Source organism: Bufo bufo, chromosome 5 (assembly GCF_905171765.1).
Source record: "Bufo bufo chromosome 5, aBufBuf1.1, whole genome shotgun sequence".
Taxonomy (NCBI): domain Eukaryota; kingdom Metazoa; phylum Chordata; class Amphibia; order Anura; family Bufonidae; genus Bufo; species Bufo bufo.
Window position 1 is genome coordinate 453,864,134 of NC_053393.1, and position 21,794 is coordinate 453,885,927.

The 21,794-nt window shown below is 43.2% G+C and overlaps 1 protein-coding gene across 2 annotated transcripts in view; it reads left to right on the forward strand.

Annotated features, from left to right (window-relative positions):
- Positions 1-21,794, forward strand: part of AHR (aryl hydrocarbon receptor) — a 131,788-nt gene that overhangs the window by 93,701 nt on the left and 16,293 nt on the right. For both annotated transcript variants that reach the window (XM_040433679.1, XM_040433681.1), the window contains exons 4-8: positions 954-1,043; positions 12,174-12,294; positions 17,059-17,189; positions 20,069-20,271; positions 20,448-20,557. In XM_040433679.1, coding sequence (XP_040289613.1) covers positions 954-1,043; positions 12,174-12,294; positions 17,059-17,189; positions 20,069-20,271; positions 20,448-20,557 — 655 coding nt within the window. The remainder of the gene's footprint in view (positions 1-953; positions 1,044-12,173; positions 12,295-17,058; positions 17,190-20,068; positions 20,272-20,447; positions 20,558-21,794) is intronic.

Here is a 21,794-nt window from a genome sequence, read left to right on the forward strand (position 1 = left end):
AGCCAAAGGTATGACTGTAAGGGTTCATTCGGACAACCGTATGAATGGGTCTGCATCTGTTCCACAATTTTGCATAACGGGTGCGGACCCATTCATTTCAATTGGGTCGCAAAAGAATAGTCTTAACAAGGATAGTAATTTCTATCCTAGTGCTGGCCCTGTGTGCTCCGCAAAATGTTGAACCCACATAACCGGTATCCCTGTTTTGCGGACCGTAAAAGACTACGGCCATCTGAATGAGCCCTAACTCCTCTGTTTTATCACACTCCGACTCGTAAATTGCCAATAATTCGTAATAAATTTTACTGTAGTGAAACGGTAACATCGGGCATTTTCTCACCATCATGTTAATCATTGGAATACTTAGATGGAATTTGTGGACAAATAAGGCTATGCTATGCTTTTAATAACTGGAAAACACATAACCAGATTGATCATTAGCTCAAGTCAAAATAATGGAGTCAAAGTTGCAAATTTTTGCGCAATCGCTAAAACTGCGCAAAAATTTTCGACTTCTATTGGCTCTGCGCTATGCTTGCCAGTTTTCTGAAAGTGGGCTTGTTTTCTTATGTAAATAATTCTCTAGACAGATTTACTATTGCGACAATTTTTAAAAAGTCGCTTAAAATTGTGCAATTTCACTCCAGTGAGGACCATGCTTATCTTATGCGACTTTTTAATAGAACATGCGACTTTTGTAAAGCCGCTTACTGAGAGGACTCCTCTGCATAACGGAAACGGGACGGATCTGTTTTGCAGCCCATAGACTTCTATCATAACGGAATGCCTCTAAAGGTATTCCGTTATGCATTCCATCATAGAATTGCGTTATGGTCCATGGTAACTGAATCCATAACGCAATTCTGCTTTTACCACCAAACGAATCGTGAACGAATTTCAAAATATGAAATTTGCTCCTCTCTAATCATATTGTGTTTTAATTTCTCTTGCAGGCGCTTAATGGATTTGTATTGGTCGTTGCCGCAGATGGACTCGTCTTTTTTTCTTCATCCACCGTTCAAGATTATCTTGGATTTCAGCAAGTATGTCTTTCTTTTCTAAAAGTATTGAGGGATATGGTGATTTTTTTATTAATTTTGTTTTTCAGCCATGTTCATGGTTTCTTTTTACTTCATTTGGGTTGAAGTTAGTAGGGTTGTCTCGTAAAGTGATGAGCTCCTATGATGACTTCAGTCCGGGTTCATACACGAAATGTAGTGTTCTGCTGTGTGATGTCAGAAGCCTTAATACATATTCGCAGTGTTTTGCATCTACCTAAACGTTTGCTGTCCTGCTTCAAATATATTGGATGATTTTTCGGTTCAAGACAGGGAAACCTCTACAGATTAGCACAATCACCTAAGTCCGAAATCCAAGTGTGCTGCCATTCCCCACAAGTAAATACGACATCTGTCCATTTGGTGTATAAGGGCAGGTTTCTGATAAGTCTTTCACTCTGGCAGATATGGCTTGTCCATATATTAAATTGTTGGCCTTTGTCTGACCAGCATGTACTAATCACTTTACAAAGGTATGTCAAGATGATCTCTAGGAGTTCCAAAAGATGGGTGTCTTTGAAGAAAGGGTTGTCCTAATTTATATAACACCAAGCACACATACAGTTTGTGAACTCTTTCGAATTTTTTAGATTTTTTTTTTTTTTGTTATACCTAAAACTACTTCATAATTTTAGAAGTCCTAAAAGTAGGTACAGGTAACCAAATCAAACAAATGAGTAAAAAATATTAGACTTGGTTATTTATTTGAGGAAAATGATCCAATATTAGATGTCTGTGAACCTTTGCTTCCATTATCTGATGTGACCCGCAGTTATAAACATTTCTGCTAATTGTTGATTTTAGTTCTGCCCCTTGGCTTGGAGGAATTATAGCCTATTCTTCCACACAAAAGCTTCAACTCTGTCATGTTGATGGCTTTCCTCCCATGACCGCTTCAGGTCCTTCTACAACATTTCTGTTGGGTTAAAGTCAGGACTTTGAGTTGGCCTTTCCAAAACTTTAACTTCTTTAACCATTCTTTGGTAAAAATGACTTTTGTGTGCTTTGTGGTGTTGTCTTGCTGCATGAGTCTCGCATTCTCTCGAGATTCAACTTGTGGACAGATGTCCTGACATGTTCCTTTAGGCCCCTTTCACACGGGCCAGTTTTCCGTGCGGGTGCAATGCGTGAGGTGAACGCATTGCACCCGCACTGAATCCGGACCCATTTACTTCAATGGGGCTGTGCAGATGAGCTGTGATTTTCATGCATCACTTGTGCGTTACGTGAAAATCGCAGCATGCTCTATATTCTGCGATTTTCACACAACGCAGGCCCCATAGAAATGAATGGGGCTGCATGAAAATCGCCAGCAAGTGCGGATGCGGTGCGATTTTCACGCATGGTTGCTAGTAGATGATAGTGATAAGCAACCCCAGACCCCATTAAAGTAAATTCACTGTATTATTTTCCCTTATAACATGGTTATAAAGGGAAAATAATAGCATTCTTAATACAAAATGCTTACTAACATTTCGATTGAGGGGTTAAAAATTAAAATTAACTCACCGTATCCACTTGATCGCTCAGCCGGCATAGTCTTCTTTCAGGACCTGCAAAAGCACCTTTGACGTAATCTGAGCGCGGTGATGTCAGCGCAGGTCCTGCTGAATGAAGATGGATGGTGAGCACGATTACGTCGTCAAATGTCCTTTTGCAGGTCCTGAAAGAAGAAGAAGACTATGCTGGCTGCGCAATCAAGTGGATAAGGTGAGTTAATTTTTATTATTTTTTAACCCCTCAATCAACATTTTAGTAAGCATTCTGTATTCAGAATGCTATTATTTTCCCTTATAACCATGTTATAAGGGAAAATAATAAAATCTACAGAACACCAAACCCGAACTTCAGTGAAGAAGTCCGGGTTCGAGTCTGGGTACAACATTCAGTTTTTTCATGCGTGTGCAAAACGCATTCCACCCGCGGGATAAAAACTTAACAACGGACTGCAATCGCGTGCGCACTCACGTGGGTTTCCCACAGTGCACATGCAATGCATCCAGAGCAAATCCGCGACGCCCGTGTGAAAGAGGCCTTAGAATTGTTGTTTGCATAATTCAGACTTTAGTGTTTCATCAATGATGGCAAGCCATCCTGGCCCAGATGCAGCAAAACAGGCCCAAACCATGATAATACCAGCACCCATCGATGCTGTTAGGTTTTTATGCTGGAATGCAGTGTTTTCTTTTGAAGATCAGACTTTTATACATCCCTGTTCTTTAAATAAAACAGGCCTCCCGCTCACACCTGATTGTCATCCCATTGATTGAAACGCCTAACTCTAATTTAACATTCAAGTTATCTGCTAATCCTAAAGGTTCGCATACTTTTGCCACTCAGGCATGTGATATTGGATAATTTTCCGCAATAAAGTCTAATATTTTGACTTTGTTTCATTAGCTTTATCTACTTTTAGGATTTACGGTATGTAAAAATTTTCTGATGTAGCTTTAGTTCTAATTTATGCAGAAATACAGAAAATTCTGAAGGGTTCATAAACTTTCAATCACCATTTTATTTATCAGCGGTTGGGGAAAGAACTCTCGTGTTTTGTGCAACCGCATGCATCCGTTCAGAACGGATTCGTTTGTATTATCTTTAACATAGCCAAGACGGATCCGTCTTGAACATCATTAAAAGTCAATGGAGGACGGATCCGTTTTCTATTGTGCCAGTGACTTGGGCTACTCATTGACTTGGGCTACTTTCTGGATCCGTCTTGTATCTGCACAGACGGATCCGCACTGATAATGCAAACTCTTGTATCCGTTCATAACTGGTCCGTTTGCATTATTCATTAAAAAAAAAGTCAAAACCGTCTTGACTTACATTGAAAGTCAATGGGGGACGGATCCGTTTTCAATTGCACCATATTGTGTCAGGGAAAAACGGATCCGTCCGCATTGACTTGCATTGTAAGTCAGGACGGATCTGTTTGGCTCTGCATCGTCAGGTGGACACCAAAACGCTGCAAGCTGAGTTTTAGTGACCGCCTAAAAAATGCAACGCAGCCAAATTGATGCATTCTGAACGGATCCTTATACATTCAGAATGCATTGGGGCTGAACTGATCTGTTTTGGGCCGCATGTGAGATCCCTCAAAACAGTTGTGGGAGGAGCCCATGACGGATCTCACAAACGGAAAGCCAAAACGGGAGTGTGAAAATAGACTTAAGCCAGTATACAGTAATATATGGAATTGCTTTCTGTGAAAGCACTTTTTAGCTTCTAAGGCAATCTGTCACCTGAAAATGCACAGTTAAACCAGGCACTATGCTTTGTGGGGCTACCTAAGCTGAATGCACACCTCACTTAGTGATCTGTTGCTTCGTTCTGGAGAAAAATAGCTTTTTTAAGGCTTTCACACTAGCGTTAGGCTTGTCTGGCAGCCTGTTCCGGCAGGCTGTTCCCCTGCCAGAAAAGCCAAACGCTAGTGTGAAAGAAGCGTAATCTGTATGTAAATGAGCAGTTAAGTGGACCAAGGGCACCCTTGCTCTATCAGCCCCTGATAGCAGGAGGGACAATGGTGCACAGATTGGCCTGGCTCCCCCTCAGTGCACAACTGCTCAGTTTCATATGAATTGAAAAGTACTTTTTCTCCAGACTGAAGCAATAGATCACTGAGTGAAAGGCAGCATTGCATTCAGCAGAGCTAGCCCTACAAGACACCCTGCCTGGTTTACCAGTGAATTTCCTGGCCCTGGTGACTCTCTCTTTAAAGGGGTTCTGCACTTTCATTTAACTGATGATCTATCCTCTGGATAGATCATCAGCTTCTGATCGGCGGGGGTCCGACACTCGGGACCCCCGCCGATCAGCTGTTTGAGAAGGCAGCGGCGCTCCAGTAGCGCCTCGGCCTTCTCACTGTTTACCGCCGGCCCACTGACGTCACGACTAGTATCAACTAGCGTGGGCGGGGCTAAGCTCTGTTCACTTGAATGGAGCTTAGCCCCGCCCACGCTAGTTGATACTAGTGACGTCAGTGGGCCGGCAGTAAACAGTGAGAAGGCCGCGGCGCTGCTGGAGCGCCGCTGCCTTCTCAAACAGCTGATCGGCGGGGGTCCCGGGTGTCGGACCCCCGCCGATCAGAAGCTGATGATCTATCCAGAGGATAGATCATCAGTTAAATGAAAGTGCAGAACCCCTTTAAGGGTATTTGTAAAAGTCTTTTACATTAATGTCTTACCTTTGTGTAGCTAAAGAGTCAGCTCATCACACAGGCCTTTTAATATGGGAGCTCTCTGGACAGTGAGCATTCAGGAAAATAATTACACTGCTTCTGGCCTGATATTTATGTTCAGATTTTCCACTGCTATGCTGGGGCAGACCAGTAAAGAGAGGGTTAAACTGCTCAGTGCCCTGTTATTCTTCCGGCTGTAAGGTCCAAGCCTTGAAAAAAGTTGCGTGTGAAGTTCTAATTAAATGCTATGACTTTGATTGCTTTGGTATTTCCTCAGTATCAGCTAGCACAGTTGAAGGTTTCCCAAGCCAAGTAAAACAGGCTTTTTTGGGTTTTGTTTCTATTATATTAAAACGGTGTCAGTAGAGCAGCAAGGATTGAAATGTTATACTGTGTGCAGAATACTGATTCCATTTTAAAGACCCCAGCACTGTGTGCATAGTCTTGCACTCTTAAACTACGCTAAATACAGAAAATGCTATAGAAAATAGAGAAAAAAAATTCCATCTAAATCCCGTTTTTGAGATTAAGAAATGTGTCCTAGAAGATTAGCCATATCCACATCCTTCTCTTCACTGCCCTATCACAAGGTGTAAGTTGCTGGAGCAGGAGTTTCCCTGCTGTGTTCTGTCTGCAACAGGAAAAAAGATTAAAGGGGTTATCCAAGGTCTCCAACAGCCCCCCCATGTTTCGGGCCTCTCACAGGTAATATACTTACCCCATTTCCGGTGCTGCTTCTGGTCCCTGCACCGCCGCTACCGTTTCTCCCTCTACATGGATGAAAACATCCGGTATCAGGAGGGGGCCTCCCTAGAGACACCCGCGATGCCACGGAGGCTCGTCCCCGCCTGCCATTAACTGCGGTGAACGCCGTAAAAATTTTAATCAAGCCCTCACGCAACTCCATAGAAAGAAAAATAAAAAAATGATGGGTCTTGGGAAGCGGCAATGCAAAAACATTTCATTATTCAAAAAAATAAAAGGGGTTTTATTGCAAAAAAGTAATAAAACTGAAAAGAAATATATATGTATTTGATATCACTGTAATCACAGTGACCCAGAGAATAAAGATATTATGTTATTTATACCGAAAAATGGACGCCGTAAGATTTATAACGTAAAAACGCAGTGACAGTATTGCTGATTTTCCCATCTACCTCCCAGAAAGAGTTAATAAAAGTTAATCAGAAAGTTGTGTACCCCAAAATGGTGCCATTAAAAACTACAACTTCTCCCGCAAAAAACAAGCCCTCATAAAGCTTTCTAGATGGAAAAATAAAAAAGTTATAGCTCTTGGAACTTGACGATGGAAAAAAAGGAAGAAAATGCTTGGTCAGTAAGGCCCAAAACAGGCTGGTCACTAAGGGGTTAAATATAAGCTAAAACAGACAAATCACATACAGAGTAGTAAAAGTGAATAATCTGGCCTACCCAAATAATATGGGGTGGGATTCTGTTCGCCATGTCGTAGCACATGGCCGACACCCCAGGGTGTTACAACCGATAAGGATACTAATTCAGTCAATTCATCCTACCTGAATGAAGTTCCTCAATGCCAAATAAATGTCAGTGTGTTCCAGGTTTATACTTTTCAGCCCCTTCTCTAAGGTGTAGTATGTCTCTGAGATAACCACAAAGCATAGTGGGGGTTAGAGGTAGGGCTGAAATGATTACTCGTTTGAATCAAGTAATTTGACACCAAAAAATCCTTGATGCTTATTTTTTGCATCAAAGATTTGTTTGTGTCACATGACCACGGAGCGGGAGTGAAGCGCTTGCTATTACTCGCTCTCTGTGGTCTCCAGCTGGTCCGCAATACCTTTCCAGCAGGGGGCCTCCGGACTCGCCACAGCACATCCAGGGTCCCATGCTGCTCTGATGTACGCATGCCGTGACCTGACGCACTGTGTGACGTCAGGCGCAGAGCAGCACGGAGTGGAGTGTCAGCAGCGCCCCTGCTGGAAAGGTAAGTTGGTGCGACTAAGGCCGGGCTCAGAGTGCACAGCATCATAGCAACCAATGACGCTGTGCACTTCGGGTGTCAGGAGGAGCAGGCGGGGAGATGATTTCACAAGGGGGGGGGGTAGAGCTGCTGGCACAAGGGGGGAAGAGCTGATAGCTCTGGGGCTGGGGGAAGAGCTGATGGCTCTGGGGCTGGGCTGGGGGAAGAGCTGATGGCTCTGGGGCTGGGCTGGGGGAAGAGCTGATGGCTCTGGGGCTGGGCTGGGGGAAGAGCTGATGGCTCTGGGGCTGGGCTGGGGGAAGAGCTGATGGCTCTGGGGCTGGGCTGGGGGAAGAGCTGATGGCTCTGGGGCTGGGCTGGGGGAAGAGCTGATGGCTCTGGGGCTGGGCTGGGGGAAGAGCTGATGGCTCTGGGGCTGGGCTGGGGGAAGAGCTGATGGCTCTGGGGCTGGGCTGGGGGAAGAGCTGATGGCTCTGGGGCTGGGCTGGGGGAAGAGCTGATGGCTCTGGGGCTGGGCTGGGGGAAGAGCTGATGGCTCTGGGGCTGGGCTGGGGGAAGAGCTGATGGCTCTGGGGCTGGGCTGGGGGAAGAGCTGATGGCTCTGGGGCTGGGCTGGGGGAAGAGCTGATGGCTCTGGGGCTGGGCTGGGGGAAGAGCTGATGGCTCTGGGGCTGGGGAAGAGCTGATGGCTCTGGGGCTGGGCTGGGGGAAGAGCTGATGGCTCTGGGGCTGGGCTGGGGGAAGAGCTGATGGCTCTGGGGCTGGGCTGGGGGAAGAGCTGATGGCTCTGGGGCTGGGCTGGGGGAAGAGCTGATGGCTCTGGGGCTGGGCTGGGGGAAGAGCTGATGGCTCTGGGGCTGGGCTGGGGGAAGAGCTGATGGCTCTGGGGCTGGGGAAGAGCTGATGGCTCTGGGGCTGGGCTGGGGGAAGAGCTGATGGCTCTGGGGCTGGGCTGGGGGAAGAGCTGATGGCTCTGGGGCTGATCACACAGGGGGAATGAGGGCTGTTGGGGACTGATGGCAGGGGGTCTGAGTTTTTATAAAGGAAAACAGTCTATTAATTATTTTTTTCTTATTAAAATACTCTATTAATCGTAAAAAATTATTGATAAAATACTCTATTTCTAAAATAATCATTTTCTGCAGCCCTAGTTAGGGAATTAGCTTATCTAACTGTACTTACTATAGAAGGTAATATAAAAGGAACGGAATTAAAGGGGACAGAACTAATCAGTACTTAAAAATACAGTGTGAAAGTCGGAGAACAAATGAGGATATCCACCCAAAAACTAAATGTGGTCATAAATTAAATTTTAGAGCAGCAGTCAACATATGATATGTTGTATTTTGACACATTTGGATTTTAGTTTTGGTGTGATGGCCATTTTTGCATTAACCCATTCGCAATGCAGCCATTTTCAGCTTGTGTGTTGTTTTTTTATACCCCCTGTCTTTCAAAAGCCATGCCTTTTTTATTTTTTCCATTCACATAGCTGTATGAGGGCTTGTTTTTGCAGGACAAGTTGTACTTTCTGGGAAAAATAATTCCATAAAAGTGGTGTGCAGGTAGTCCTTTTGCTGTAGACTTGAACTAGAGATGAACAAACCTTTCAAGATTTACCTAGTTTCCAGTTCGCCGAATTTTTGACAAATTTCAGTTCGGACACAAATCAATTCTACCTGAACAAAAGTGAGGAAGAGGGTACTAATCTGGGTTTCTCATCAATATATATGTGGGGGAATACTTTCTCATTTTGGAGAGCGCTTAGTATGCATAGCATGTGTGTGGAGTATTGAAGGCCAGGCAATGCCCCTCTTGGTTTATGGGAAAGCTATTCTAATTAACTTTCCTAAGCATATATTATGCCAGCATATGTAAAATGTGCTCATTTTCGCATGTTTTCCACTGAAACCAAGAGAAGTGTTGCCTAGCCTTCAATAGTCATCTCGTATATTAACTTGTCTCCATATCAGAAATGGTACCCATACCCACCCAGAAATACCCCCCAAGGCCTCTCAACTAAAAAAGCTGATTATTTCTGCTCTGCTCTGGTAAAGGGCTTTTGTCCCGAAAGGGCTAGTTGCAGTTGTGAGACTGGTTTAGCTTTTCTCCAAGTTATTCTACACAAGTATGTTTTAAAAGACTGAGCAGTGACTAGAAGGATGTGCTGTAGTTGTGAAACACTCAGCTTTTTAAAATGTTTTCGGAAAGAATGCTGAATTACACATGTTTTTCACATGCGGAGGTCTCTTTATTTGTCGGAAGCAAATTGTATAATACTTTGGTTTGTTAGAAAAAAAGAATGAACATATCAATTTTACCATTTTGGGATTAATTTCAGAAGAACCAGAAAGAGACTCCTAAAGTAATATTCAACTGAAAGTGAAACAGGAGAACTAGAATATCCCACTCAGGATTACACTTCTCTCAATGATATACACAAGCTAGTTCTCTATCCAGAAGGACAAGAGATCCAGAATGTTTCAAGAGAAAATTGCTTTGCTTGGTTGACTGGCCTTGGGCAGGAGCTCTAGATCAGGGATGCTCAACCTGCGGCCCTCCAGCTGTTGTAAAACTACAACTCCCACCATGCCCTTCTGTAGGCTGTCTGGGAATGATGGGAGTTGTAGTTTTGCCGCAGGTTGAGCATGCCTGCTATAGATCATTAGAGAGATCAAAATATTTGCATAGTGAGTATTCTGGCATCAGATAGGTTTAGAAAAATTAATTTGAATAGCTTTCCCAGAAACCCAGAGGGGCATTGCCTGACCTATAATACGCCACCCCGCCCCCTTAATTTGGGTTTCTTAGAATTTGCTAATTCTTTAACTTCCATTTATAAAAAAAAATATATATTTTTTTTTGTTTAAAAAACCCAAAATGTGTGAATGCAGTCTAATAGAGCTGCCCCCACTCCCCTGGAAGTTCAACTGATCTGGATTTGGATGTCTATATGGTTCCAGGTGCTTGAAATTTCAAAAATAGCAGCTGAAATCGGAGAAAAATACTTTTTCTTTTAACTTTTTATATCTTTTGTAACTTTACTAGAAATATTCAACCAATTGGATTTTAAATTTCTTGGTCTAGACTTTTGACAAGATTAGCTGGTTCATCCCAATTTTTACTGTAAAATATATTGTTCACGTTGCTCCTGAGGATAGGTCATCCATATGGAAAAAACAGGATAACCCAATGGGGACATATCGCTAGGATATGCTCCCATTGTCTTATAGGTGCTGGTCTAACTGCTGAGACCCGCACCTATATTGAGAACGGAGCCCCGCAAGGTGGTGGCTGGAGGACTCGGGTTTGGTCACCACCAAGCCGGCACCCTATATAAGTGATTTGGAGCACACTGCGCATGAGCGGCCACCACTCCCCTTCACTTTCGGGGCTCTGTTCTTGATATAGTTGCGGGTCCCAGCCGTGGCACCCGCACCTATAAGACAATGGGGGCATATCCTAGCGATATGCCCCCATTGTCTGTCATGAGACAACCCCTTTAAGTTAACTTGAGGCCTAGCTGTATAAATATTTTATATCCAAATATTAGCTCACGCTAAATAAGCCAGCACATAATAAGCTTACTGTCTGCTCTCACTTACGGTAATTCCATGTGTTTGTTCAGCGTTCTATGTGTACAGGTTGCATTGTTAATATGCCTCGATATACTGTGCAACAATACCCTTTTCACTTTGTCAGAGACAGGTTTGTAGAGCCTCACATGATCGTTATCAGGTGTTTACATCATAAATGGTAATGAAAAATGGTTGCACAAACTTAGTTTACTCTAGCAAAATGCAAACAGGAAAATATAACCCTGCCCACCTAGTCAGCTCTGTCTTTCTCAATCGGCCAGGAAACTTGACCAGTTAGGATGAAGTACAGCATCCGCCTATATGAGCTTTTTTTTTTTTCCTGCCATCACATGCCATTTTTATTATATTTGTAGACCACATACTACTTTTTTGTGTTGCTCCTTTATGAAGTTGCCCAAATGTGGAGCTTTACTTTAACTCCTTAAAGGGTTGCTATATTTAAGGGTACTAAACCACCAGAACGCCATTATATTGCCTAAAAAGAGGTTATACGACAGTGGGCACTGTATATAAATTACCAGAGAAGAGTCATGAGAAGAGTCCGGTGGAATTTGACACAACTACATTGCATCTCTGGTCATTTACAAGCCAAGAACTTCTTTTTAGACAAGAACGCTAAGACAGACCATTTTGAGAGGGCCATGTTTAGAACTCTAAACTAGAGATGAGCGAATTTCATATTTTGAAATTCGTTCACGCTTCGTTTGGGGGAAAAGCAGAATTGCGTTATGTATTCCGTTACCACGGACCATAACGCAATTCTATGACGGAATGCCTTTTAGAGGCATTACGTTTTTCATTCCGTCATAATAGAAGTCTATGGGCTGCAAAACAGATCCGTCCCATTTCCTTATGCAGGAGAGGAATCCCCTGCATAACGGAAACGGGACGGATACGTTATGCAGGCCATAGACTTCTATTATGACGGAATGCCTCTAAAGGCATTGCGTTATGGTCCGTGGTAACGGAATCCATAACGCAGTTCTGCTTTTACCACCAAACAAAGCTTGAACGAATTTCATAACCTGAAATTCGCTCCTCTCTACTCCAAACCCTAGAAGTATAGTAACATACCGGTGCTTTAAAGTGCTAAAATCCAGTGACAGGTTCTCTTTAAGGGTTGCACTAAAAAGTGTGGTTTTGAACCAGATTTATTTTCTTTTTACCTCTTTTAATTGCAGTACTCTTAAAGGGCCCTGAAAAATTTCAGCTTTTGTCCATTGGTCTGTCAGGTATTGGACTTGAGCTGCGTCCATGTGACCTGTGGAGGCAACAGTGATGTACGAGACGTTGTTTTGCCCAGTTATTGCCTGTTCTGGTCCAATCAGAAGACGGCATCACAGTAATATATCACATTTCTGCTTTTTCACCAGTCTGATGTGATTCACCAAAGTGTTTTCGAGCTGATCCACACAGAAGATCGGCCCGAATTTCAGCGTCAGCTGCACTGGGCTTTAGACCCTGTTCAACCTTCTGACACAAAGAGGTCTTCAGGTACAGTATTTACCCACCCGATGAAATGATTATCCAGTTTTCTTGGTAGGTGGTTATGGGGTGCTGTTGGCGTGGTGAAAATCGTTGTGAAGGTCATTACCAGCATATACAACCATAAAAACAAAGGTGGCCATTTAATGCATTTTCATTTTACTATTTCCCTTAAAATGAAATAATCTGGGCTTTATCACAACTTTTATGACAGCCACTAAAAGTCTACGTGGTAATTGTAGGTAATTACAGGCGGCCGACTTAAGCTCCTCCCTGTAGTTAATCTCTTAATTATTTAATTAGTTGCTTGCATAGAATGACCTCATAGGCGCAGTTTGTTGGAAGGTGTTTGTAGTCTTTTTTTCCTGTGTGCTGTGTGTGTCTTCCACTGTTTGAGAATATAAAGGGAGACAATACCTATAAGGCTAGGTTACACTGATACGTGGTGAACTCCGGCAGCCTGTTCTGGCAGAGAAATAGAATCCCAGAGTTCAGACAGACAGTTCTGCAAACTGCTGGATCCCCATGGACTATAACAGGACCAGACGGGTAATTAGTCATTGAGGATCCAGCGGGTTACGGCAGTATCTGGCTAAGCAGTCTATTCCTCTACTGGAGTTCACAACTCGTGTAAACAGAGCCCTCGAGAGACCTTAGGACCCGGACCCATTTTCATTTTTTTCCTGACGAGATTCCAGTGAACATAACTTTTTAAATGTAGAAGGCTAATATTTTGCTAATTACGTTGTATTTGTAATGGCACCGTTTAATTTACTATAGCTTGTATCATAAAATGGGGGGAAAAAATTCGATGTGGTTGTGAAATTGAAAAAAAATAAAAACATGTAATTGCAACAAGGTTTTTTGGGTTTTAATATTACGGAGTTTACTGTGTGCTAAATATGACATGACATAATTTTTCTGCGGGTCCATACAATTACGGTGACCCCAAATTTATTTATATTTTTTTGTTTTTTTTTTGTTTTACAACTTTTTATGGTTTTTCTAACAACCATAACTTTTTTTTTTATATATATTTTTTTTTGTCTACAGAGCTGTAGGTGACCAAAAAATGGCTATTTGCATGTTTTTATTTTTTTTCTGTTAAGGCGTTCCCCACTACATAGTCCAAACAATTAAATCACCTGTTTTGTTTATTTCTGCTACTGTCAATTTATTTTAGATGTAAACTTTTACTTTTTATATAACTTTTAGCCCCTTTTAGAGGGTTAGAACCTGGAATTTCTTATTCGCTTGTCCTACAGACCATAATAGAGAACAATTATGGTGAATGGGATTCTGCTGCTCTGCCTGCTGAGCCATGCGTCGTGCATGGTTTTGCAGGCAGTTTACCATGACAGGCCTGGGAACCTTCAGCAGGCCCCAGGTTGTTATGATAACTGTTTCACTGTGGGGGCTCCGATCGGAAGGCAGAGGGAGCGCCCTCCCTCTGTCTAACTCCACAGATGCCGTGATCTCTACTCACTGCGGCATCTGAGGGATAAATCGACCAGGTTCCATTTCAACGCTTATCCCAGTCATTGTGGCCAGGTGCTGCTGTATTATGCAGCCTGCACCCGGCCGCCATGTATGGAGGAGACTTGGCACAACAGTCCACTCCATACATTACCTTTGCCTAAACGACGACAGATATGTTATTGTGGCTGAAGGGGTTAAAGGGCATTCCCATATTTAGACCTTTAGGGCATATCCACTGGATACGCCATAAATATCTGATATATATATATAGTCCCACCTCTGGAGCCTGAATCTAACTCCAGAATAGTAATGGTGAGATGGCCATTAGCAGCAGAGAGTAAGTGGGCAGGTGGCTTCACATGCATGCAGCTTTTTTCATTCACCTCCATGGGAGATGCACAAGCAAGCATGCTCTACTGATTCTGTGACTCCCATAGAAGTGAATGGAAAATCGAGACTTGTGCATGCACTGCAGGTTCTAACCCCAGGCTAGAATCACGGGCCCAATGTACGGCACATGGTCCTGGAAGTGGCCGCAGCACGAGATCATTGCGCAACCCGGATAACCCCTTTAATTTTCTTTTACCCTCTTCCATCTTTGCCTGCCGACTTAGAGGTGGGTCGTGGCTACGCGGGCACTCAGCACTCATGTCTCCAGTTGCAGACGGGGGGCGGCATAGTATTTGGAGAAGGGGAAAAGCCTAATCTCCTGAAGGACACAGAAGAATCCTTTATATGTTTCGTAGTTTCATTTTTTTATTTTTTTTACGTGCGTAATTCTTTTTTGTTTCATGTAAGTAATGAAGTAGTCAATAATTTCTATGCCAGAAACCACCCATTAAGCTCTAAATACTCTTCACACATTCAATCCATTTTTCATGAGTGTGAACATAGTATTTCTTAGTGGTCGTATTCCAGCTTGACCATCTTGGTTTAATCTTCTTGGCTTCATGGTACAGGTTGTTCCTGGGTCTTGGCTTGTACTGATGGTCCATTTGTTTTGGTCTGCTTGTACTTCAGTACACGGTAACAGATTTGCTTCACCTCTCCCACCTGCTGGACTTAATGTAGAACATATTTTCTTATTCTCATGTTACAGCAAGAAATCAGGAGATGGGTCAGATTTTCGTGAACCTGTATGATTATACGAACATCCACAGGGCTTTAGAGTTCACATAAACGAATGCAGGTTTGCAATATTGTCAAATGGTATCTATCAACATTGCCTGGTTAATTAGCGACCCGCTCTAGTGCATAAAAATGGAAGGGCTGTGGACCCCCCGTCCCGCATACACAGTGCAAGAATAAAGCTGACAATCATTAGTGAGAGTGTCCTGCTGGAGCTTCCCGCCACTGATATTCGGAAAGTGACTGCTCAAAATATAGTAAGTGACCTGTCACCCTGCGTCTCTGAGGATCATTAGTGCTGCCCCTAGAAAATGAAACTGGTAACAGATCCCCTTTTAAGCATATCTGTTCAGCCATAACAACCAAGAACCATCTTTAAGGGGTCTGTGGATAGGGGAAAAGTTGTTGTGGGTCAACCCCTTTAAGTGTATCTGTCTTACTGTGTTTCCGCCTGTTCAAGCTGTATATTCAGAGCAGTTGCCTGGATCTTGCCTTCTGATGGCTCAAGTGCATCATCAAGTCCTGCACTGGTCTATGTAGGGAGGAGATGACTGAGGCGCTGTCAAGGGACGGCAGTCTTTTCCCTGTATTAGACAGATGTGTCAAGCAATGTTTGTGTCCTGGTAGTTGTGGGTCTACATGCTCAAGTTGTATGGCCATGCACGTGGGGTTACAGCAGCGGTACTTTCCATCTACACACAATATACGGTAATGTTTATAATGGAGTAGTCTGATGTGCAGACCTGGCATCAGCTTGTCTCTGGATGGTTTGGGAGCAGCCCTGTGTTTTGCATTGATTTAATGTAGGTTGTAGACAGTAATACTCTATTAGTCTGGAATTTAGAGTTCAATAAAAGGGATAAATACTGGGTGGTGACTGCAGTCGCTGGATGTCTGGTAGTAGAGGGGGAGCTGGTGTGGGCGTTCTTTGATCTTGAAAAATATATAAACTGCAAAAGCAAATTTTACTGAACATGTAAATATTTATTCCCAGGAAATGTTTTCCTGCAAAAAAAAAACAAAAACGTAAGGTTTCGAAGATATTTTAGATAGCAGTCTTTTTACTTGATGGGAACAAAAAGCTGCTCTTGTCCTTCTGGCGAGGCAATGCTGCTTTTCTTGGGTTTCAGTATAGGACAGCAGTAGATGGAAGCGATTCCCTGTCAGGAAGGCCTCCCTCTAACATGGCCTTTTGGAGTGGGTATCACTGGAATTTTCTCTCCATTGAATATGAACAATAATCAAATAGTGTGCAGCGATCGACCGATGAGCGACAAATCATCTATTTTCCATGGATCCCACAAATATGCCTGACTGGAAGTTTATCGTTGGTTGCCATCACATCCCCTCGTCTAATCAGAAATCTGCCAGTTATTAGCAGTGTAAGTGATCTAGGGGGGAAGGAGCAATGACCACGGTAACGAGCAAACAGACAAAAATACGTAGTTATTGATAGTCTCCTGAATGCAAACAACTCTCTCTCAATTTTTGTCTGCTGCTCGTTATTGAAAAAAAATCTTATTCACTCGATAGTAGACCTTTTTTGTTACGTCCTTCACATGGCTATTTTCTGAATAATAGCAGTCTATGGTCTATTCACATGTCTGTTTTTTGTGAATTTTTACAGTCAAGATTTTTTTTGTTCTTTTTTTGTACGTTTTCACGGCCTAACAGCACTCATACAAGCCGAGAGGGCCGTTTTTTAATGTCTGTTTCTCAGAAAGGCAAAAAAAAAAACTGCTGTGATAAGCTGACAATTTAACAAGTTTTTTTCTTCACTATCATGTGAATGTAATAGGACAATCTGCAAGGTGTTGTTGAACCCAGAACTTCTGAAGCTTTTTCTACTAGGGTCTCACCATCCAGGACATAGCGACCACCTGGAAAAATTTTAGCCTTGTAATAAGTTGTCTATTCCGAGTTCCTGAATTTGTAAGAAGACCATGTAAATGGAGACTGAAGATTTAGAACCTGTCCATAGTTAGGTGGTAAATGTCTGACTGCTGGGAACCCCACTGATCACAAGAACATGTGTCCTCTTCTGTGAATGGAGCGGTAGAGAACATGCGTGACCATTCAGTGCTTATGGCTATTCTCATTGCTATAGAAGGGAATGATTTATGGTATTTTTGTATTCATTGAATCTTCTTTGTACTTTTTCTATAGAAGGAAATGAATTCGCCATGATAACATCCTGCTACAACCCTGATCAGCTTCCACCTGAGAATTCATCTTTTATGGAAAGAAACTTTGTCTGCCGATTGAGATGTCTGCTGGATAACTCTTCAGGGTTTTTGGTATGTGATGCATGTCTCAAGTCAGCCAAACTACTTTAAACTAAGTGTGGCTGTTATATTTGGGGAAAGCACTTATATTGTTTCCACGTATGCATGTCCATTCTAAAACCTGAGACCTGTGAAAGCCTCTTTTACCATTGTTACTATGTCCAACTCATGGAAGCTGCTTCCCTTGGCCTTCTGATTCAACTTTTTAAAACTAAAGTTGTGTCAAAAGTAAAGAGAAGTATCATCTTGGAGTCAGTTTGTCACACGTACCCACATTGAAGCGACCTGCAGTGCCTCCGGTCTGAGGGATCGCCTACGTTTTTCCTTAAAGGCTACCTGCACACCTTGCGTTCTTCGTGTTGAAAAAATACAGCCCCAGCAAAGTGACTGAATATTGACAAATCTGTATGTCCACCTTGCCTAGATTTTCTGTGGAAATTGACCTTCCTGTGGATTTTGAAATCTGCAGCATTTCAATTGCTTCAGCTGATTTTTGAGAGGATTTTACCCTCTGCTATCCAAAGGGTCAGAGCGGGGCAAATCAGCAACAAAGTCTGCAACTAACACATTTTCGGGCTGATCTGGTGCCGACAAATCCGCAAAAATCTGTGCAGAAAACCTTTTTTGTGAACCCGCACCCATGCGCAAGGTAGCCTATGGATAACTGCACACGTCGGCGATTACTATTGTAATGTAATATGTAAATGAGCCTCTGGGAGAAACGAGGGTGGTGTTGGTCCCGCTCACTGCCCTTCATGCCGAGCCCCCACCACTATGACTGACAGGCCAGGCAGTAATATTATATTCACGCTTGGCCATAAAGTCTTGCGGGAGTGTGTTCGGCCCATCTACCCCGCGGTCTCTATCCCTTTAATGCGCATGTGCAAAATGCGCTTCTGCAAGACTCCAGGGTCAGGCGTAAATATGTTTTCACTGCTTGGCTGGTCCATCTTAGCAGTGGGGGAGCAGCATGAAGGGCAGTGAGCAGAGCCTCAGGGGGCAACGAGGTGCAATGACGCCGCCCTCTTTGCTCACTAGGAGCTCAAAACAGCAGTTTCCTTAGCAATGCGGGTCCTGAGGAAGATGGGACCAAAACCTTGGCGTTCAGCTGACCAGCGCACATCTCAAAGGTCAGCCAGTTTTATTTGGACATAGTCAGGTCCAAAAATTTTAGGACATCGACACAATTCTAACATTTTTGGCTCTATACACCACTACAATGGATTTGAAATGAAACAAACAAGATGTGCTTAAACTGCAGACTGACAGCTTTAATTTGAGGATATTTACATCCAAATCAGGTGAACGGTGTAGGAATTACAACAGTTTGCATATGTGCCTCCCACTTGTTAAATGACCAAAAGTAATGGAACAGAATAATAATCATAAATCAAACTTTCACTTTTTAATACTTGGTTGCAAATCCTTTGCAGTCAATTACAGCCTGAAGTTTGGAACGCATAGACATCACCAGACGCTGGGTTTCATCCCTGGTGATGCTCTGCCAGGCCTCTACTGCAACTGTCTTCAGTTCCTGCTTGTTCTTGGGGCATTTTCCCTTCAGTTTTGTCTTCAGCAAGTGAAATGCATGCTCAATCGGATTCAGGTCAGGTGATTGACTTGGCCATTGCATAACATTCCACTTCTTTCCCTTAAACTCTTTGGTTGCTTTTGCAGTATGCTTTGGGTCATTGTCCATCTGCACTGTGAAGCGCCGTCCAATGAGTTCTGAAGCATTTGGCTGAATATGAGTAGATAATATTGTCCGAAACACTTCAGAATTCATCCTGCTGCTTTTGTCAGCAGTCACATCATCAATAAATACAAGAGAACCAGTTCCATTGGCAGCCATACATGCCCATGCCATGACACTACCACCTCCATGCTTCACTGATGAGGTGGTATGCTTAGGATCATGAGCAGTTCCTTTCCTTCTCCATACTCTTCTCTTCCCATCACTCTGGTACAAGTTGATCTTGGTCTCATCTGTCCATAGGATGTTGTTCCAGAACTGTGAAGGCTTTTTTAGATGTCGTTTGGCAAACTCTAATCTGGCCTTCCTGTTTTTGAGGCTCACCAATGGTTTACATCTTGTGGTGAACCTTCTGTATTCACTCTGGTGAAGTCTTCTCTTGATTGTTGACTTTGACACACATACACGTACCTTCTGGAGGGTGTTCTTGATCTGGCCAACTGTTGTGAAGGGTGTTTTCTTCACCAGGGAAATAATTCTTCGGTCAACCACCACAGTTGTTTTCCGTGGTCTTCTGGGTCTTTTGGTGTTGCTGAGCTCACCGGTGCGTTCCTACTTTTTAAGAATGTTCCATACAGTTGTTTTGGCCACGCCTAATGTTTTTGCTATGTCTGATGGATTTGTTTTGTTTTTTCAGCCTAATTATGGCTTGCTTCACTGATAGTGGCAGCTCTTTGGATCTCATCTTGAGAGTTGACAGCAACAGATTCCAAATGCAAATAGCACACTTGAAATGAACTCTGGACCTTTTTATCTGCTCATTGTAATTGGGATAATGAGGGAATCACACACATCTGGCCATGGAACAGCTGAGAAGCCAATTGTCCCATTACTTTTGGTCCCTTAACAAGTGGGAGGCACATATGCAAACTGTTGTAATTCCTACACCGTTCACCTGATTTGGATGTAAATACCCTCAAATTAAAGCTGACAGTCTGCAGTTAAAGCACATCATGTTTGTTTCATTTCAAATCCATTGTGGTGGTGTATAGAGCCAAAAATCTTAGAATTGTGTCGATGTCCCAATATTTATGAACCTGACTGTATGTGTGGTGACAGATGCCTTCTAAGTAGAATACATAAACCTTGCATGGCTTCTTTAGAATGGCCTTTTATGTTCTCATACGTTTTACTTTAGGCTATGAATTTTCAAGGACGTCTGAAGTTTCTTCATGGACAGAATAAAAAAGACAAAGAAGGATCCGTAATTCCCCCACAGCTTGCACTCTTTGCTTTGGCTACGCCATTGCAGTCTCCTTCCATCTTGGAGATCCGAACCAAAAACTTCATCTTCAGAACGAAGCACAGACTAGACTTCACACCTATAGGCTGTGATGCAAAGTAAGATCCAGACCAATTCTGCTTAGATTTTTTTTAGTCTATGTTGTAGAATATACTTACATTACACACCAGGTTGCACCTACTATTTACAGTCATATCAACCACAATGCTGTGTCTTAGTCTTGTTTCATTATGCGTTGGTTTATCATAAGTAATCTCTTCATGTTTCCCCACAGAGGAAGCTTGGTTCTGGGATACACAGAAGCAGAGCTGTGTGTTAGAGGAACTGGCTATCAGTTTATTCATGCTGCAGATATGATGTACTGTGCAGAGAATCATATACGAAGTAAGTCCTTGCAAAATTTAAGATTTTCGTTACATTTAAAGAGAGATTAGACAACAGATAATTCTAGGAACACCCTTAAAGCGGTTGTTTACCCCATGTGACTTTTTCTTCAGATCCCCCAAAGTGGCCGGACCCACAGTAGTCCTCATGCTTAACTGATCTGGATTCTGGCTCAATCGCTCCACCGCCAGCTCTGCAGGTTGGAAGTCTCCGAATGTCAACATTGTTTAGGCATGGGTCACATAAATACCAGTGACTGGCTGCAGCGGTCATGTGTCACCCATCTGGCACATGACCCAGTGAGGTGCCACAAGGATATCACTTCACCACTGCAGTGGTCACATGAATTGCATGAAAACAGATGTTCATGGGGAGACCCAGGACCTGCAGAGCTGACAAGGAAGCTAATCTCTCGCAGTGACACATTTAAGGTTAACATGAAGCACGCAGGCAGCCTTCGGTACTTGCGCCTGCACAAGATTTCTCTGCGAACCTAAATGCAAGTGTGGGCAGCATTACCTCACGTCAGTGATGTGGGGGGGGGGGGGGGGGGGGCAACAGCGCTAATGGGGATGTGGAGTCTCAGCCCAGGAGAGGCGTGTTTGGGCTCTGTTAGAGGGCATGCCTGGGCACTGGATGGGGGCGTTCCTGGGCACCATTTAAAGAAAATAATGCCCCTCTGGGCACCTTACTGCCTAATTTGCATATCATACAAAGGTGATTTTAACAAGATAGAAAACAAGAAACGCTGAATGGAAGGAGGTGTTGTATTTTACATGGGAATAGTTTTACATTGTTAGTGGTAATCCATGTTACAGATTTCCTTTAAGAGACAGGCTATCAGTTCACTGAGGGATCAAAAGTCTATGGAGCGGGAGGAGGAAGAAGGACCCATGGTGAGAGAGTGATACAGAGACACACACAGAGGCTTCTGTAGGCTAGTAATTGTTCTTCTGTCTCACTTTCAGAGCTGGATTCACAGCTACACTGCTGCTTATTGAGGATGTGCAGCAGAGATACAGGGGAGAAGCATCTCCTTTTCTGCTTGTGTACTGTGCATGGGAGATATAGCAGCTAGTCCCCACCTACTAGTTTAGGGAAAACTGACAAATTGAGCCCAAAGAAGGGAAACCTGGTGATAAATGCAGAATCCAAGTAATGTAATGGCGAGATAGTGTTAAACTTATTCTGAAAAGTTGACTGAAATAACTTAAAAGTCCAATAAAACAATGATATG